This window comes from Copidosoma floridanum, unplaced genomic scaffold (genome assembly GCF_036245765.1).
Source record: "Copidosoma floridanum isolate Cflo_tuat_1 unplaced genomic scaffold, Cflo_Japanese_pri ptg000013l, whole genome shotgun sequence".
NCBI lineage: Eukaryota > Metazoa > Arthropoda > Insecta > Hymenoptera > Encyrtidae > Copidosoma > Copidosoma floridanum.
The window spans coordinates 11691699-11713428 of NW_028321890.1; the positions used below are offsets into that span (position 1 = coordinate 11691699).

The window sequence follows — 21730 nt, forward strand, 5'->3', positions numbered from 1 at the left end:
CCAACATAGTAAAAATTGTGATGATATAATTTTTGCTATAAAACATATTAAATTTTTTTTTTATCGTTTTGAACAGTCCCACATTCAGAAATAAAATTTGTTATGTGACACAGTAAAATTTGTCATTCCGCTAAATTGCTATTCAGTATAGTAAAAAATAACGATGTTTAAAAGTAATGTTGTATAATGTCTAGAGGTATACACACCTATACAGTGGTTTAAATTTGAGTTTATACGGATTTAAATATTAAGAAAATCAAATTTTTTGATTTATAAGGTAAAAAATTGATACGTGCAGACAATCAATACTGAATCGACTAATTATCTATTGTCAACACTGTGGTTCACAGGAAACCCTTTGATTTTTAACTTATATATGTGTTTGATAAACAGTACACGTTCCCACATGTACTTTATCTATACGCGCGTGGACATAATGTTCCGTGGTCTAGTGGTTGCAGAGCTTGATTCGGAAGCCGAAGGATGAATGTTCAACTCCTAGTCACAGAAAATTTTTTTTTACTAATTAAATTGTATATAAAATTGATATAAATTTGTACTCTGTGAAAAAATATCTATGTACATATAACTTATATATACATATATGTATATAATTTAATTTTCTGATAGTTACATGTACTGTCCCTGTGTATATATATAATAACTATTTATTTTTTTCTTATTTCTAAACAAAGTAGAAATTACTATGTTGAATAGCAAATTCTATTATGATCTGGTTTTACTACATAGCATAGCATGTTTTATAATATGGTGAATATATCTCAGCTTACCTATAATAGTTATTTGGGTAACAAGTGCGGAAGAGACGATTTCCCGCACGAGTCGTGATTGACTCGCACGAGTGGCAGGAGTTGACGGGAATGAGTACCAGTTTAGCACACGAGTGCGCAGCACGAGTGTGATCGCAAGGTACGAGATACTGTCACCAGCCACGAGTGCCAGTCTATCACATGAGAGCGGAAAATCATTCCGCATGAGATGCGTACGAGTTTTTTCGCAATGTGTGAGGAAAATAGGTACAAAATAGGTATGAATTTTAATTACCAGTGTGTCGCAAAATTTTTTCCGGTGTGTGGCAATACCATTTCCGTACGCTTTTTCCACACACTGTGTGACAAAAACTTTGCCACACACCTTTTCCGCACACTGTGTGAAAAAACTTTTGCCGCACACCTTTGTCACACACTATGTTGGAAAATCGATTTTCCACACTGATATCAGTGCGGAAAACACTAATTTTCTACCAACTTGCAAGTTGCAAAAAATATAGTAATTTTTATTATAGTTGTAACACTTTTTCTAACACCACTTTTTTCAGTGCACAGACACATTCAAAATAATTTTTTGTTAACATTATGACTAAACAATTGCTGTAAGAAACCTATCGAGTACTTAGAGACAAAATTATGAAGTAAGATAAATTCAAATAAATTAAGAAGTATAAGAGTTATGTTATTTCAAGCGCAGTACGAAAACGTAATTAAAATGTGTTTACTCGTGGTGAAAATTACAATACCGGACGAAATAAAGCAGTAAAGGAAGGGAGTGTCAAGTTAAAAGTTTTGCTGATGAGTTACCAATGCATGTTGGCCATGCCCTTTTGTTATTTCTTTTTTCTACAATTGCGCACGGCTGCTAAATGGTGACCTGGTGTAGCATGCTGCAAGCGTGAAGTTCTCTTGTCTAGGGCTTATTCGCTAGGGGGCTAAAACTATGCTTATTTCTATTCGATGCGGTAAAGTACACGTGTTCTCGGAGAAAAAAAATTTACTAGGAGGCATAAAAATAAAATGGTTACCAACCGCTGAAACAAGTTATAACTTCTTTAAATATTATTAGTATTATAATTTTATTAACTTACTCAGTGTTTCCGTCTAGATAGAGGTGTCCGAATCTTTCTTTTAATTAAGAAGAATTATAAATTGCGGCTCAATTGCTATGAATCCTACTAATATTAAATATAACCTATCCCCCATGTCACCAAAATCCGACTCTTCATGTTAATATTTCGATTTTTTTAACTCTGCATCACTGGTACACCTTTTTTCTTTGAAATCACTACAATGCATCTGCACAGAGTTATAAAAAAAAAAGAAATAAAAAATAACTCTAGTTAATAATATTGTATAAAATTATACATAAAAAAATAATTTTCTAATAACACTATTATATTAAAAAAATAATCTCTTATATTATGGAGTTATTAAAGTAAGGTAGATGACCCAATTATGAAACACTCGATGACGATGGTTTGGATATTATAATTTTTTTGAGGCATACAAATGCTTAAAATGTTGGTTTTTTTTTTTTTAATGCCTGTGCAAAAGACTAAGAAAATAAATAAAAACTTTTTTCAGTAACAAATATGTAACGAATTTTTTAAAACATAGAAAAAGTTCGATAAAGGTAGTGACCCAGTGTATGAAACGGCACTGAGACGCCATTTCCTAGTCTTTGATACAAAATGTCCCAAAAGATGAAATATAAATAATTTCAAATAAATTGCTTCAAGTATCAAAATATAAGAGTATTTTATTGTTATTCTTAGTATTAAAGAAACATTTTAGAAGTTTTAAACACTTATAAGTAATTAATAACGAAAATTGACTATCAATAATACTGAAAAATGAACCACCCTATATTATAGTACTAAGTTACAAACTTTCCAGCTTGGATTGTTTTCGCAATTCCTTCAATTTATCATTTAATATCTTTTTTTCTTGCTGAATTTTTTTCTTTTGTTCTTGAAAATTTTTTTTATTCTCGATTTTTTCTTCTTTAATCTTGACATCCTGTTGTTTTTTCATTTTTTGATTCCACCACTGATCAGATGTCCCAGCAGCTGGCAACTTAAGCTTTCCAGATACTTTTAATTTGTCTCTTTTTTTTTTTGGCAAATATTGCAAGGGAAGAGTGAAGACAGAGTCAAAATCACTGATACTATTAGTGCCATCAACTGAAAATAAAAGTACATATAAAAAGGAAATTTTCTCTTCAAGTTTTAAATACGTTGCAAAACTAATACGATGCACCTCTGTTAATACTTAAGGCATTCTCCTGATCTAGTGCATCATTATCAATTCTTTTCGGAGTTGAAGTTGGATGGACAACTGGATCCTTTCCAGTATTACTGCTATTTGTTACATTCTGTGTATTTTCAATATTTTGCAAGATATTACTGCCTTCAGGTTGTATAAAAAGTCCTATAAAGGCAACGTATATATTATGAGTAGGGTATTCTTATGCACTTGAATCAAATATATTTCTTTACAGATAATTATAGATTCCATACCTATACTTTGTAATTCGTCCTGCTCATTACAGTATGGCAAATCTCTACTTATAATGTCTACATTAAGAATATCATCTGAAGAGATTTGAACCATACCTGACTGTTGCAACGTAAAAACATTATTATCTTGTAAAAGATTTCTTATTTGATCGTTTGAGTCACTGTTTTCGGTCGACAAAGGTAAACTGTCAGTATGAATTAATTGCTCAACATTTATAGGTAATGGAGAAGTACGTAGTGGTAGGTGATTAGGAGTGTTGATGATTAATGCAGGATCTTCGGGTACTTGATGAGTGTTAGGCATATTCAAATTATGAATAACACGACTTTTATTATCAATCTCACCTAAATATTAAAATCAAACAAAAAATATGTAGTTATTTAAAACTAATGAGATAAAATAAAATAAAAAATTTTGGGGAAAATAATTCCATCACAAAAATTAAAAGATTTCGATATAAATATTTGTAGAACATAATTTTGAGAGAACTGAAACGAAAAATGGAGCAATATTTGGACTAGGTACCGAAAGGTTTTCCACTAAGCTTCACACAATACTCAAACATAGCTTTTTTTTCTATGTTGCCCGTCCAAGATCCAGCTTCATATGCAGTGTGAAACTCGGCAAGGGTTTCAATTGGTAAACTCTTCTGAAATGCTTCAAGTAGGTTGAAATTGCATGAGTCGGAATGTTGAACTACAGTTTCATTGGGTCGCTTCTTTTTGTTCAACACGTTGTAATTTACAGCTTCAAAATTAAGTGGGTAGAGTCCAGATGCTCTAAATTCACTGATTACCACACTTTCTTCCTCACTCATGCTGTCAAGTGTTTCTTTCAAAACGATTGGAAAGTATTTTTTGTCCAATCTTTTTGTTTGTTTTTTAATTTTCCACTTCGGGACCATTTTTTTCCAGGCTTCTTTAAATGGGTGAAAAAATGATATGTCCAGAGGCTGCAGAATATGAGTAGCATTGGGAAAGAGTCCAATCAATTCAATTGAATAATCACGACAAAAAGCTACTAGAGGTATTGAAATGTGAGAAGAGTGATTATCCATGTAGATAATGATTGGAAACTGGATCTTGCTTTTCAGCAACCATGGATAGAATACGTTGGTTACATATTCAAAAAAAGTTTCAGTTGTCATCCATCCAGAATCTGAAACGCCAATGCCCCAATATGGGGGAGTATTTTCAACGATAGCGTCTGGTACTTCCTCTTTATACTTAAACATAATCATTGGTGGTGCTCGAGTACCATCAGCAGCATACATAAAAAGAGCAGTGAGACTCTCCTTTTCCCCTTCGACGATTTCATAAACTGCTCGTGATCCCTTTCTTGTCAAGACTCTCTCTGACTCAGGACACAGCACCCTATTGGTCTCGTCGCAAATAAAGATCCTGTTTGCAGAGACATCTATCAAGTTTTTTTCTTTTAAGTAAATTTCTTGCTCCTTGAACCAGTCTTTCAAATCCTCTTGGGTGACATCTGCTCTGCTCGTGCTTAAATGCTGGGGTTTCCTGAGAGAAACTTGAGGATAACGCTTCATGAAACTCTCATACCAGTGTCGGCTTGGGCGATCATCAATGAAAGGCGTTGATCTGCCCAATATCTTTACATATTTTTCAACTGAATCAAGAAGCTCTGTTTTTGTTACTGGAGAACCTTTTTCAGCCTTATAAAAAATCCAGTCGACGATTTTCGTCTCTCCAGACCGTGATAGCACAGTGTTAGGGCCCATCCTTTTTTTTGCAGCATCTGGATTCTGTTTTTTCCTCCATAAAGTTGCTGCTGGGACTCCAAAAGCATTAGCTGCTTTTCTCAAGGAAATACCAGAATCAATCAGTTTTAGAGCATTGGTAACTCTATCCTCAGTGTATTGAATCCTTTTTACTTTGTTCTTTTTGCTCTTTCCCACAATAAGAGATTTTTTTAGAATTCTACCACTTTTACTTGAACTGGCTGTGGACTGTTTTGGGGACTTTTTTTTGCATGAGTGCTGCTTTCTCTTGTCGTCAGTTTTCATAATTATTGTGTGAATGTACCTAAAAATTTTATTTAATGATTTAATTAAACAAGCATTATAGCAATAAGTGTGCAATAAGTACTAATATAAGAGAGATTTAGAGGTTAGTAATTTTGTTTACACTACTGCAACTCTTTAATACGCTTACCTTAGTATCAGCCAATGAATAAAAAGTATTTGACTGGTAATTCACTTTTAACAACAAATTTTCGCGCAATAATAAAATGTAGAGACTTTTTTAACTATTACTAATTATAAACACAGCGACTCAGGTGCTGTTCCATAGCATAGGACATACAGTGTTGTGCACACGTCCGCGGAATATGAAACGCGCATTTTTTCGTTTCATGTATACGGACATACTTTGAACTACTGTCCCAATGAGTGAAACATACCTACTTACGGTAAAATAAAACAAGATAATTATAAATCCACTATCAATAGCGATTGAGTAGGTCTTATGCCTATGTTAATAAATTTACAGTATAAGCAAGTCGCATTTAATTGAGATTAATTCAATTTCTTCAAAGAGGCATCGTCATCGGCCATTCGTTGCAATTGATAGATGTTTATCCAATACAAGCTAGGTATATATAGAATAATTTTTTTTTGTTTATCGCAACTTTGCGGAATTATATTTTTCGCTCTTTATCATAACTCTGAATATTAAAATTTTGGGAATAATTTTTGCTTTAAACTAGATTGACAAATTTTTCATTTAATTAAGTTAATTCATGAGTGTTCCATACAGTAGGACGTTGTTTCATAATTAGGTCATTTACCTTAATAATAAGTCAAATAATAATATTCATTTAAATTTTTCATCCATACCTTCAATTCGCAAGAGATCTCGAAAACTATTACAAAGTATTGATTCCCAACACTGATCCTTGTTGATCTCTTGAGGCTCCCAAATGTACTCAATGACCATAGATGCTGCAAAAAAAAATCAACAAAAATAAGCAACATGATTTTAATAAATATATTATTATATTACAATAAATCAAAAATGTGCGTGTGTGTGTAGTGAACGTAGATACTAAGATCAGGCAACTGATTGAGGAACTCTTTGAAAAATGTTATATCTTCATGTAAAACTGACATAGGTCAAATATAATTATTATAACGAGTTTTTAAAGCGTCTTCAGCAATCTAAAATCATAAACTAAGACTTTCTGTGCTTAAGCAACATAAATTTTTAGAACCGTTGGTTATCTTTTATCATTAATTTTTAACAAAATAATATACATACATTCAGGGGATACTTCGATGCATGAAATCGGATGTTCGCAAGTATCTATTGGCACTGAATCATCCTCATCAATCCAATCCATCTTTGATGACTCTGTAAGACAGAAGAAGAAATTAAAAATTAACTTCTGTATAAATATGCCCCAATAAGCACACATATATACGATTTGAGCCTCATTGCTCAAAACATCAAAGATTGTATATTAACAGCAGTTTTCTACAATTTTATGTAAGTCTGCGTAATCCATGCTATAGTCGTAAATACATTTAAACTTCTCCGTAGCATAATACAGACTTTAAACCTAGCAAAAGCTTGCGCGGTACAGCGCATTCTATTTAATTCGAAATTTTTAACAAGTTTTAAAATAACGTCTTAGATGTTATTGTGTTTGTTTGAATCATTTTTGCATTTTTATATAAGTTTAAACTTTACGACAATTTGATTAAACATTGGGCTTGGTTAAAGCTAAAGGGCGCTACGTAACGGAAATTTGAAATTTGTTTTACCGAGCAGGCAGTGTTGGCTGAGGTAGATATAATTTTCCATTTTTGTCACTAGGACCTACATATAGCTACAGATCTTAGTAAGAAAAATGCAAAAGTTTAATAGGAGGAGAGAGAAAGCCAGTGGTTCTTTTCAAATGAGACCGGCAAATTTCGCAGTCTATTTAAATTGGCTACATAAAGAAAGACGCAAGACCCCAGATAACTCAATACAATTTTATGCACAATAACTTATTTAACTAATCCCAAGCTATTTAACCCAATAACCCATTAGGCTAATAAGTGGCCTCATGAGTTTGAATAAATAACAAAATTTATTAATTAACTAAACAAGCGCTAATCCTTACACGACCCAGGGCGCTTACTAGATGCTTTGATTATTAATAAAATAAATCAATAACTCAAGCGCTAATCTCCACACAACTAGGAGAGCCTACTGGCTGCTTTAATTATTGACAAAATAAACTAATAACACAAGCGCTTATAAGCACACAACCCGGGGCGCTTACTGACCGCTTCTATTGACCAATTCAGATTTTCTAGTCAAGGAAGTAGAGACACTTTTGCTGCGGACACATGTGTTGGTACACTGGAAACCATGAACATTTATTGCAAAAATTGAACTGTTCTTTGAGTGAAGAAAAGTGTAGAATATTGTGACTTTATTTTGTCTTAGTGACCTTATGAGAAGGTGCGAGGCATCACGCACGTGTAGCGTGGTCATCCACTGTGACCTCTGTAATTGATTTACCGGGCCTTAATCTTAATCTCCATCGTTCGGGTTTCATAACTAGTGGCGTGTGGAAGCGACTAGGGCGATTGGAGATTGTGCTCGTTTTCTACAGCGTGTTGAGCTGATTGGAAAACGACGGTTGGTTTAATCGATACCTTCTCGCAACGTGTTTAGTTAATAACCATAGACTTGCGATAGTTAAGGTAAAAGATTTTTCTTTGCGCTAAATAAAAGGATACTCGCGACGTTGCGTGTGTGAAAGATATATGTAGTATATATGTAATTTTTATATATCTCCCTCTCTCTAAGATCTTTATTTTTTACTTTTGTCTTGTCTTAGAAGCACTTTCCTGTCTACATAGTATTCCCTTTTCTCGGACAAATAAATTGTTTAGCTTGCCCAGGCTTTCTCTCCAGTTTCGTGAAGTTTTCTATGCCTAGGTAAGCGTAGTTTTTTTTCACGCGAATAAGTGTATTTTTATTTTACACAACCAAATTCACTCATCCGTCTTCCAGTTAGTGAATTATCATCATATGAGTGTAGGAAGCTCAGTTAACTTACAAATAATGTTATTAGGTTACGCTAAAATTAACATTACATTAAAAAAAAAAACAAAAAAATAGCTCATGCTCGTTTAACATGACCAATAAAAACGTGTTTTAAATGGTCTGGTCATTAAAACCAGGTGTGGGACTCAGGACCCCCGAAAAAAGTAAAACTTTTATTTTAAATGTTGTTCAACTTGGTATGGTGAAAGCTGAGAAAATTAGAATACCCCTAATTATAATAGATCTTAAAAAATTCCATATCAAAATAGTGAAAATTTTAGTCCTAATAATAATATAAGTCCTAATAACTAAAAATAACTCTAGTTAATGATATTGTATAAAATTATACATAAAAAGATAATTTTTTAATAACACTATTATATTCAAGAAATAATCTCTTATATTATAGAGTTATTAAAGTATTAATAAGTTAAATAATAATATTCATTTAAATTTTTCAACCATACCTTCAAACCGCAAGAGATCTCGAAAACTGTTACAAAGTATCGATTCCCAACACTGATCCTTATTGATCTCTTTAGGCTCCCAAATGAACTTGATGACCAGAGATGCTGCAAAAAAAAATTCAACAAAAATAAGCAATATGATTTTAATAAATATATTATTATATTACAATGAATTAAAAATGTGCGTGTGTGTGTAGTAAACGTAGATACTAAGGGCAGGCAACTGATTGCGGAACTCTTTGAAAAATGTTATATCTTCATGTAAAACTGACATAGGTAAAAAACAATTATTATAACGAGTTTTTAAAGCGTCTTCAGCAATCTAAAATCATAAACTAAGACTTTCTGTGCTTAAGCAACATAAATTTTTAGAACCGTTGGTTATCTTTTATCATTAATTTTTAACAAAATAATATACATACATTCAGGGGATACTTCGATGCATGAAATCGGATGTTCGCAAGTGTCTATTGGCACTGGTTCATCCTCATCAATCTCATCCATCTTTGATGACTCTGTAAGACAAAAATAAGAAATTAAAAATTAACTTCTCTAAAAATATGCCCAAATAAGCACACATATATACGATTTAAGCCTCATTGCTCAAAACATCATAGATTGTATATTAACAGCAGTTTTCTACAATTTTATGTAAGTTGGCGTAATATATGCTATAGTCGTTAATACATTTAAACTTCTTCGTAGCATAATACAGACTTTAAACCTAGCAAAAGCTCGCGCGGTACAGCGCATTCTATTTAATTAGAAATTTTTAACAAGTTTTAAAATAACGTCTTAGGTGTTATTGTGTTTGTTTAAATTATTTTTGCATTTTTGTATAAGTTTTAACTTCACGCCAATTTGATTTAACAGTGGGCACGGTTAAAGTTTGAGGGCGCTACATAACGGAAATTTAAAATCTTGTTTTACCGTACAGGCAGTGATGGCTGAGGTGGATATGATTTTGCATTTATGTTACTAGAACCTACGTATAGCTACAAATCCTAGTGAGAAAAATGCAAAAGTCTAATACGAGGAGGGAGAAAGCCAGTGGTTCTTACCAAATGTGACAAAAACATTTGCAGTATATTAAAATTGGCTACATGGAGAAAGACGCAAGACCCCAGATAACTCGTTGCAATTTTATGCACAATAACTCATCTAACTAATCCCAAGCTATTTAACCCAACAACCCAATGGGCCAATAAGTAGCCTCATGAGTTTGAATAAATGATAAGATTTATTAATTAAATCAACAAGCGCCAATCCTAACACGACCCAGGGCGCTTACTAGATGCTTTGATTATTGATAAAATAAATTAATAACTCAAGCGCTAATCTCTACACAACTGAAGAAGCCTACTGGCTGCTTTAATTATTAGTAAAATAAAAAAATAACACAAGCTCTTATCAGTACACAACTCGGGGCGCTTACTGACCGCTTCTATCGACCAATACAGATTTTCTAGTCAAAGAAGTAGAGACATTTTTGCTGCGGACACATGTGTGGGTACACTGGAAACCACGAACATTTATTGCAAAAATTGTACTGTTCTTTGAGTAAAGAAAAGTGTAGAATATCGTGACTTTATTTTGTCTTAGTGGCCTCATGGGAAGGTGCGAGGCATCACGCACGTGTAGCGTTGTCATCCACTGTTACCTCTGTGATTAATTTATCGGGCCTTAACCTGAATCTCCATCGCTCAGGTTTCATAATCAGCAGCGTGTAGAAGCGACTAGAGCAAGTGGAGATTGTGCTTGTTTTTTACAGCAAGGTGAGCTGATCGGGAAACGACGGTTGGTTAAATTGATATTTTCCTGCAACGTGTTTAGTTTATAACCATAGACTTGCAATATTTAAGGTAAGAGATTTTTCTTTGCGCTAAATGAAAGGATACTCGCGACGTTGCGTGTGCAAAAGATATATGTAATATATATGTAATTTTCTTATATCTCCCTCTCTCTTAAATTACTATTTCTTTCTTTTGTCTTTTCTTAGAAGCACTTTTCTGTCTTCATCGTCTTTTCTTTTCTTGGACAAATAAATTGTCAGCTCGCCCAGGCTTTCTTTCCAGTTCCGTAAAGTTTTCTATGCCTAGGTAAGCGTATTCTTTTTTCACGCGAATAAGTGTATTTTCATTTTACACAACCAAATTCACTCATCCGTCCTCCTGTGTGTGAATTATTATCACATGAGTGTAGGGAACTCAGTGAACTTACAAATAATGTTACTAGGTTACGCTAGAATTAATAATACATTAAAAAAAAAAAAAAAAAATAGCTTATGCTCGTTTAACTCGACTAATAAAAGCGTGTTTTGTATGGTCTAGTAATTAAAACCAGGTGTGTGTCTTAGGACCCCCGGAAGAAGTGAAACTTTTAACTCAAATGTTATTAAACTTGGTATGGTAAAAGCTGAAAAAGTTAGAGTACACCTAATTTAATAGATCTTTAAAAATTCTATATCAAAATAGTGAAAATTTTAGTCCCAATACGCATTCAAGCACGTGCGTATAAATAATAAATATACCTTAATATACTACTGATGTTATGATTCGCGCATTCTAAGTACTTTCATGTTTGCTATGATACCTGTAGTACATAAACAATGTGTTGGTCATGTAATGCAAAATGTAATAAAAGTTTTACTTATAGGTACTGCGCCGGAAGAAGGTATTTTTGTTCCATTACGCGGGACAAAAATTGTAGATTAAGGAAAACAATGGACATAGCTATTTTTCATTGTAATATTATAATTTTTTATTCCATTTGCTTACTATAGCGATTTATAATTTGATATTAAAATCCAACCATGCTCAACTTATTTCTACTGATCTTAAAATTAATAAAAATAATATAGGTTCCGACCTATCTGGCTTCCTTTTTGAGGTACTACTGTCTTTTTAACTTGAGGAGGTTATGTTATGACAAAAATATTTCGAAGATTTCGTCAACATCCGTATTAAGTTTCTTAACATGCCATAATAAGTGAAAACAGTGGACAGTGGGTGCTTGGGTAAGTAAGAAGTTATACTTCTATAAAATTAAATGGCAGATAATATTATTATAAATAAAAATTTTCCTTCTATGAAACGATATTGTGTAGAAAAATGGTGCAATTATCGTTGGAAAAAGTAACCTACGTTGGTTAGGTGTGGTTTCAATAAATATTTCAACATTTAATGAGTTAACGATTATAAACAGTATATTACGGCACAACTCAATAAAAATAATATATACGCTGGCCAGGACAATACTGTGCGCTTTTATCTAATCTGCCAATGATCTCAGAACAACTTCCTGCTGCCTATACTGATTACATCTGTAACGTTACGATCACATCTATCACATACGACCCCACTCTTATTCCTCGTCCATACTTGTTCAGTACCAAAAATATTATTGTATATAGAAAATGATGAAAAACCATCCTATAGTATAGCTTTCTTTAATTGGGTAGGATTACATGCCAGTGAATGTCCCGTCTGGACGTTCATCACACATAGATTTTTTTGACAAATATTATTCGAATGGTAAACGTATATTGAAATAGCATGAAAAATACCCTCAAAAATTGCAGCTCGTTTAACTGTGCCACTATTTTATACACTATTATGCAAAAATAACGTTAAATGGCATTCATATGTTTTGTAGGAACCTTCCAATTTTTGAGGTACCAAAGATTAGTTTGAAATAAACCTATTGAATTTTCAAATAGACCCTCAAGTTGGTTTTCAAATGAATTTAGAAAGAAGGGATGAAGTGTACGTTAAAGCATGTATGTTAGTGCGTCCACATGAGAAAAACAATTGCTAGCTTTACTGCACACATTAGCGTTGCTCTCACTTCTCCGAACTTTTCACCCGGTAGCTATGTGGAGAATGTCCTTAAGTCACAAAATCACTTCAATAACGAATGGAAAAATTATAAGAGAATAAAACGCAATAGAAACTAATTATTATATTTGTTAATCTTAAGAAATTATAAAAGTTGTGTAAATCATTATTTATTTATTTTAATAGTGAAGAAGTAATGATAAGTAAATATATGTTAATCATTACATAATATGAAATTTGCTCTGATATTGTATACTAATTCTAAAATTTTATTAGCGAATACTTGAAAAATATATTTTATTTAATATAGAATCTATTTGTTTAATGTATAATCAATTCAAATAAATTAATACACAGTAAATAAAGAATTTACATAAAAAATAAGCATTTAACTTTACGAAAAAATGCAGTAATCAAGATTTTTATATCAGGCATACTCATGGCTAGTTGCCTTGCAGCTCAAGCCTTGACCAGTGCGCATAAGAACCAAAGAACGACTCTCTTTAAAAACAGTTTTTTTTTCTGTTTTTTTTTTTCAACTGGTTAAAAGAAAAAAATTAGGATTAATAAAATTCGAAATATATGGCGTGGTGATGTCATGTGGCGTTATGTGGTGTAGAGGAAACTAGAAATACATCATGGTGGGCGAGGCAAAGGGGGAGACTGAAACAAGATCCACTTCCGTCAGACTTTTCCTTAAAATCAAAGTCTGAAATCGTTAAGTTACTCTTGCGCATAACGTGCGAATAGAAGTATAACTTCAAAAATTTTTTGGACGTGTTTTTTTCAAGATACAGTCGAAAAATAAAAAAATTGAGATTATGTTTGTTTAGAGTCTAACCCCCTCTCTATTTGTGCACTATGGTCGTGTAGATTTGCCTTAGGAGGCCTGTAGAAATATTTATTTTTAGCTAATGATTGCTTTTCTTCCAAGATACGTTTTTTTTTGTTTTTATAGTTAAGTTGTATTAGATGTATTTAATATTTTACTTTTGCTTTTCACATACATATAAACATACGAAAAGATAAATAGGAAAAAGGAACAATTTTCACAACGTTTTTTGGCAGTCTTCATAAAGATCAAGCTACTATTTTTTACCTGATTATACCTTAGCTGTAAAAGAGGCCCAGTTTAGTCCGTATTACAATCACGTTACGACTGCCACCATGCAGTAGTAGTTTTACCTACTCTACATATGGAAGTGGTTGTGGTATTGCAACAAGAGAATTGTAGTTTCACGGATCTCCGGAGATAAGCAGCATTCGAAGTGGTTAGTACTTGGATGGGTGACCGTTCTGACTGACTGTTATTTTTATGCGTCGTCAACGTGATCATGATGAAAACATACAATAGATCCTGTATTGAGGTATATACATGTGTATGCATGTATATAATTTGTGTACTTTTATATGTGTGTAGAGAGATGCTCTATAGAGAGAAGCTATATCACATAAATAGATAGAGTAACTGTGGCACACTATATTGTGTGCATGCGAAAGAAAAGGTGAGAGAGCAAAAGAGACAGACACAAGGACCCTCTGCCTGTGGCGCAGTCAGCGTTAGCTGGTATATATATAGATGATATGTCAGATGATATGCAAAATAGCTGACGTCTGATGTTTTTGAAAAGGCCTGTTGAGCTAAACTCTTTTTTGACTGAAGCTTTCAGCTAACATGGCTTCCTGGATTCTTCAGGGTGATTGTCTCTGGCGTGCTGTTGTAGTACCAGAGTGATCGTAAGGAAAACTACAACGTCTGAAGCGTTAGAGCTAGTTGTTGAGCTCTTAACCAACGTTTTCTGGTCTTACGCCGGAGACTTGGATGTTTAAATCACCTTTTTTTGTCTAATAGTTTGTCAGTGAATGACTGACTTGGTTATATGGTGGCCAACTTTATATCGTCTAGTAGCGGACAAATCGTTGTTGGAATTTGCTTAAGAATATTTTTTAGAAATAATTGTAAAAGAAAAATTTGTTGGTATAATAATTTGACGTTCGATAAATCTAAAGAAAACCAAAGGATTAATGATGGCTTATAGTAAACGAAAAGATTAATGATGGCTCTGAAAAGGGGACAGTAGTTATACTTTCAGTCATAGTGAGGCTTTTACCAGATATAACTACCCAAACCCTTTAAGTTTGTTTCCCTTGACTTGAAAATATTACAAAAGATGCTTGGGTAGCTTAAAATTAGATTCAAGAACTTCTTCGAAGCCTATAAGCATTAGACCTAGTTACGCTGTAACCAGACGTCTCCTGCTATTACGCCAAATATGTTAGCATTTGCAGAGCCTTTGTTTTCATAGTTCTTAATCATCGTCGCATTCTAAGTTGAAAATCGGCGGTGCTTGCAAGCCCATTGCAAACTGTCAAATTATTGTCGATGTGGTCTGTAGCTGGGAAACCTAATTTTACGACTGAAATCTCTATTCGTGACGTACTGCCAGGACCGTAATAATCAACTTTAACTTTTGATATTACTCTTTATTATATTATTTACACACGGGGTAATTAACATTTAAGGTGGAAATTATTTTCATATTAATTTTTGTACATAAATTCAGACGCTTGTGTTTTCTACTAGTATTATGATTTATGGTTTTTTTGTTGTATTTTAACAAATTCTGATTAGTGCGTAAAGTAAGCACCCTTAAGTTTTGTCTGGTTAGATGAACCCCAAGAGATTCCTTTAAGCCGAGCTAAGTTAGTGTAAAGGTTCACGAGATAAGCAAAATTAGCTCTGTATTATCGAGTGATAGATACGTATATGTTTTTGTATCAAAAGGGTGGGCTTACGTGTATATTTATAGATGCTAATAAAAAAAAAAACAAAAAAAAAACAAAATGAGTACCGATGAACGTGCGTTATAGGGTGTTATAAGTGGCCATTAGGGTTACATGTCCTTGTATAGGGAAGCGTGGTCGGAAGAGATCGGAGTCACTCTTAAGTGTCTCAAGCCTTCCCTTTTGGTTAAACAACGATGGTGGTACTATGTCCGAGGTTGTTGGTGTAGTGTCTCGATTTGATTCCTCGGAATCTGACTCAAAGGAGAGATGTGGCGTTTGAGCAGTGATGCGTAGAGGCCTTGATGGGTTGGTCGCCAGGTTGACCAATGGTTGTTCTTTTTTTTTTTTTTTTTTTTTTTTATAACAACTTTAAAATATAACCTGTCACCATCTCTCCTATCCTTGCCGAGATCTCTTGGACTCGCCTCGATGATCGTCTCTACATCGAGAGGTCGTAATACCTGGACGACACCCCGGATAAGTGGTTTGGGATCCTCCACGACCTCGGAACTTGTAGCAGGTAAGGGTGTGCTGGGTGGAGAAGGTCGTCGAGGAACAAAGGTACTCGGCCTTAGCGGGGCAGTCCGAATCCTCTGGGTGGGTTCACTTCTATGCTGACCGGTGGAGGAAAGGGTTATACTTTCAAAGAAATCCTCCGGAAACTGGATCGCCACGTCTCGAGTTGCCTTGCTGGGTTGGAATTCAATGAAGGTGACCTTTGCATATCCCTGGGTGATACAATCGTCGATTTGTTGGCCCAGGGTTAACTCTCTCCACTCCTAAGTTACAGGGGGGGGGAAGGTCATGAGCACCCAGAACCGAAGATAGGACTTAGGAAAAGGCTTTGGTGGAAAAAAAGTTGTAAAAAATTGTCTCATATTGGTACAGTGATATTTATTGAATATGTACTTTAAGCAATTTGAGTGCCTTAGGAGATATGCAATACACGTATTTGCATATCTCGGATCGATATCTATCGGTCGTCACACGGCCCTTCTTATGTACTTCACGTCGCTTTCTTACTTGCGATTTTTGTCACCACCTGGCGAGCGATAGGTGGTACTATCAAGTACTAGTTGGAAGTCGGTGTTGCGCGCGAAATTTAAAAATTCAAATTTATGTAGAAACGATCTAATTAAAGAAAAATGATTATTTTAATATACGATAAATAATAAAATAATGCTCTGGATGGTAACAAGGGATACAAGAAGATTCATTTTTAAGTTTATACGATGTATATGAATAGATTTTGAATGCATTGATATTTTTAATCAAGATAAGGATTTAATTCCACAAACTACGAATGTGTAGGATGTATATATTGTAGTTGGGCTTTACCCTGTGGCGCTCTTGCCCTATAATTATTATCTATTTCATGCTTTTTCAGGTAATAAAAATATATTTACATAGAACATGTATGTGACTTATATAAAAGTTCAGGCTTAGTAAACATGCGATAGTAAGAATCAGTTCACATACATCTCTCATATAACTTTTGATCATTACACATTTACATATATGCCCTCAATGAAGAATTGTATCCTTTTAGATAAAATTTTTACGCAATGAACGTCAGGGAACTGTGTTCAAAAAACTTTGTATATTTTTTTAATTTTCGTAGTATTTTAAAAGACGAATTTTTGTGCTACATTTTCTAATAGATAGTTACTTTAGGAAATCGTACTAAAAAACCAGATTTATTAACAGTCATAGGAAAAGCTTAAGCTGAAAGAAATTATGTCTGTATTGAATAAAATGCTGTGAGGAAGTATTTCTAGTATTAAACAGTATTATTGGAATAAAAACTTTTTTACTGATTATTTCCCTAGCTACTATTTAATCTTTCAAACTCTGCTTACACAATTAAGTTATTCGCAACTTTGCTCTATTACACAAACCGTATAATATACTTAAATTTTTTGCTAATATTACTATACAATTTTTAAATTCAGTTCATGAGGTGGTGAGTCTTCTTGGGTATTATTTAGCATTTCTGCAGAAAAATTTATTAAGGACCTTTAGTTTTACATTTTGAGATTCAGATTTATCATTCTGCCAATTTTGGAAAAGACTGAAAAAGTAATTCGTAAAATTTTTTGCGAACATACCATTGACCTCGGTCTTTTTATATCATAATAAAGTACGAAAATTATTTAAGTTTATTCAAACACTCAAGCAAAATCATCAAAATATAATGAAGTATGGGATGACTTTACATTCAACCAATACTCATGTCATACTAGTCCAATTAATCTACGTAGGTGCAACGTAAAATTTGACAACATTGTTATATCAACAACAAACATTACGTTAGTATTAAAGAAAACAAATCAAGAAACATGGCGCCTTTGGTTTATGGCGAATCGATGGCCAAGTTAAGGGAGTTCACTCGCTAAGAAAATTAACGTCAATATATCGATAATACTTTGAACAGAGATTAAATAGTGTACGAAAAACTTTTGATTCAAATTTTAAGTCCCTTCGTGGTTTATAAAGTGAGATATAGATAATTTTACTATTGAACTTTTGACGTGCAGTTTTATGAGAATCAGTATTGTTCTGATACATAACCTACAATATCTAAATAATGGACGTCAAGATTAGATTAAAAATTTTTTTTTTCAATAGCTAAAAACTTGGTGATTACGTAGCTACAGTCTCATTTTTACTCATGGTTTATGAAATGAGCAATAAATTAGTGAATGAAATTATTCTCCTTCGACAGCTACCGTTAGTGTGATGCGTTATATCTATATATATAGCCATGCAGGTTACAATATTGCTAATCTTATGAGTTGAAAAGGTTAAGTACGAGTGAACTCTCATAACCTAAAAAATTCCTAACTGTTGTAAAAAAGATTTTTTTAAAGTAAAAAAATTTTTGCGTCGTATGCAAAAAAATAAAACGAGAGAGTTGTAGACCTCAAAAACTTATCGATTAGTGTACAGTTAATCTTATTTTGATGAGTAGATGCCGAAAACACTTGGAAAAAAAAGCGTAAGTAGTTGTTATCTTTTTTTTTAATAACTTTTTTATTTTCTGTTCTTAAGTTGACATGTAGTGAAAATTCTGAGTAATAAGTTTACAAACCTTCAGTTTTTTTAGCAAAAAAATATCGAAATCTTTTCGAAGTATGTTTTTTTCCGGAAAAAAATAACTGTCTTAAAGTCTTTCTTTTTGGTTAAGGAACCATCATAAAAAAGTATTTTGAACTGATTTCTAAATTTCTTCGTCTATAATCCAACTGATAAACATACTTATGTAGTAAAGAACTCGGTAAAGAGCTTTACAAAATAGTGTTAATACAGAAACTATTAAATGCTTGCGCAAGTCATTTTTTGCCTGACCCATAACATTTCATTGACTTCCAATTTCTACATCATTAACAAGGATGAGGGTTTTAACTTCAAAAAAATTATAAACTGGATAATTTTTTTATGTTCATAAATGTGACTGATTGAATAATTGTTTTCTTTTTCGATGATGGCTTGTGTGAAAATCCACTTCTAGTAATTAATAGGCACGGCCAATATAAGTGTCTTATGATTATGTTATGGCATTCATGTTAATGCCATGTAAAGAGAGAAAAGATTACCATGTGTTTCGTTCGGAAGCACGCCAGGACTCATCAGTACGGCTGAAAAAGGTCCCACCTCTTAGGCTGCGATTAGATGGAGTCTGGAAGTCTGCCAGACTGGCATTGAAGCTCATAAGAGTGAAAGAGATGTTAGATGTGGTCACGTGATAAACCTCTCTCTCCTTCTTATGGGCTATAATGACAGTTTGACGGACTCCCATACTTCATCTAAACGCATCCTCATGAATTGTCTATTCTTATCACGAAAAGCGGGGAATTGAAATATGAGTTTTAAAAAATATAGTTTCAAAAGCCAATTTATTTAGAATAATTAAAATTTTATAAAGTAAGATAACTAAATAATTTATATTTTTTGATTTAAATGGATTAAATGGTTTATAAAGAAAAATCATTTTAAATAATTAATTTCGTTAAATTGAAGTTATTACTGTGATAAAAAGTTAGTCTACAGTGTTGTATTTGATATCGTATCTAGAATAAAAAAAATTAATGATACAATTTTTAGTTTGAAGGAAGGATCAACATAATATATAGCAGAAAAATCAATTTTTCTCACTTTTGATATGATATGAGTGCAAGAAAATTGTTTTGTACATTAATTACGATATAAAAAAATATTTATAAATGTAAATCAAATCAAAGAATATAATTAAAACCGTTTCACATAACTAATAATAATTTCAGGGCTGTCAACGTGATTTAAAGATTTAAAGATTCAAATGCGATTTAAATGTCAAATCGCCATTTTTTCATTATTTTTTTTTTTTTAATCATAAACGAACTATAGTGTTTTATAAGGAACAAACGTAAGCTCTTAACTTTTGTTTTTTTATTTATTTCGCTTTTTTGAGAGAAAAAAATTTAATTTCCATTTACACACAAAATAATGTTTTTTTTCGGTTATGTTAAGCAACAATATTTTTTTTTTAATTCAATTGTAATTTTACTGTTGCAAGTAAAAGAAAATGAAGTCAATTTTTACTTTGGCGAAAACAGTTTATTCGTGGTTACCTGCTATTTATCGCCGATATTAATGTGATTTAAAATGATTCAAAATTGATTCAAATGTGATTTAAAATGATTCAAAATTGATTCAAATGTGATTTAAATGTGATTTTAATTCAGTTTACATAAGATCTTAATGTGATTTAAATATACAATAAAACTTTAATGTTAACAGTAGATTTGCGCTTAAGTCGAAAGAAATATTTCTTTGTTTTTTATTTATTTCGCTGTTTGGGAGAAAAAAATTTAGTTTTTATTCACCCACAAAATATTGTTCTTTTTCAAATATATTAGGCAACAATGTTCTGTAGTTAATTCAATTGTTATTTTACTGTTGCAACTGGAAAAAAATAAAGGCAAATTTTTTTTTTTTGCGAAAACAGTTTATTCGCGGTAATCTGCGATTTATTGCCGATATAAATGCAATTTCAAATTGATTTAAGTATGCAGTCTAACTCAAATGAGAAAGCTACGTTTGCACTGATATTAAAAACATAAATTTCTATTTTTTCATTAATTTTTATTTCCTACAAGGAAAACAGACGTATTCCCTCCTGCCTCGCCTTCGGCTCGGGTGGCAACTCACACCCGGATGATGATGTTGTACTTTCTGCCCTTGGTATACGTAATATATTTTCTTGGTATAAAAAAAAAGTTTCGTATTCTTAACATTAGTAATTAGTCGATGTGTAAATACGTTAATCAATTCAAAAAATATTTTTTCATATTTTATCACTGATTTTTTGATTTGACGATTTTTGTCACTTAGCCATCATTACAAAAGCATTTGAAAATTTTTTTTTTCTTATTGGTTCGAAGAAATCGTCAATTTTCACTTTTAAGTTTTCCTTACGCAGAAATATACGTGTTCTCGTACGTGTCGTACAAATTATTAAACGTACAAGTACAAAGTACAGTTTTTAACTAATTATGTATTTTATTAATACAACACTCGCAAAACTCATATTTGGACTAATAAACAAGTCATGACAAATATTCTGCTGTAGATGGAAAGATTACTGCACATCAGAAGTTATAATAAAATATAAGTATGCTTCTTTCGAATTGATAAATTCATTAATACTTACTAACTTATTTACAATCAAGCTTACTATTAAGGTTCAATTGAGGTTCAATTGATTTGCTTTTATCTTCAGATTTGCCCAATCTCGAAAGTGTGCCAAAAAAAAAAATTTTGTAGCATAATGGGGGACAAAACTGGAATTTTTTTTTTTATTTTCTCATATGAAACCGACATTTTAGATCACAGCAACAAAAAAAAGGCTCCACATGCATTGCGCTAGCGACTGAGCCAAGAAGTCGTATGTTTTAGAACACGAAACAATTTCATATGCTCATCGACTCATCACTGGATTCTGTTTGTGATTTTTTTTCGTTTCATTATCATTTGTTGATGTCATACAAAATGAGATTTTCATTAATAGTAGATAATTATCTGTACTTTTAAAATAGATTGACAGCCTTACAAACCAATTGATCAGAGTCAGAAATTGGACAAGTTTCTGAGTTTGATGTTTTTAATGTCTAGGTAATTATTAATGGTATGTTTTTTCAAATGTATTACAAACAACATTTTTGAGTAAAACAAAACCAATGGTAATTATCTAGTCTTAGGTTGCCAAGTAGTAATCGAAATGG

General features: G+C 32.5%; 1 protein-coding gene across 1 annotated transcript; it reads right to left on the reverse strand.

Moving 5' to 3' along the window:
- Positions 1-4450: 4450 nt before the first annotated feature.
- On the reverse strand, positions 4451-5676 carry LOC149374842 (uncharacterized). Its single transcript, XM_089590666.1, has 3 exons — positions 5639-5676; positions 4541-5359; positions 4451-4472 (listed from the first exon to the last, which is right to left on the reverse strand). Exons 1-3 carry the CDS (start codon positions 5674-5676, stop codon positions 4451-4453), a joined length of 879 nt encoding a protein of 292 aa, XP_089446792.1.
- Positions 5677-21730: the final 16054 nt, after the last annotated feature.

Coding starts and splice junctions, on each gene's coding strand:
- LOC149374842 (XM_089590666.1), bottom strand. CDS start 5,676: ATGCGCGTTTCATATTCCGCGGACGTGTGCACAACACT. Junction 5,360..5,638: donor GCGGACGTGTGCACAACACT/GTATGTCCTATG, acceptor TAAAATTTTTAG/GTACATTCACACAATAATTA. Junction 4,473..4,540: donor CCACCAATGATTATGTTTAA/GTATAAAGAGGA, acceptor TTGGCGTTTCAG/ATTCTGGATGGATGACAACT.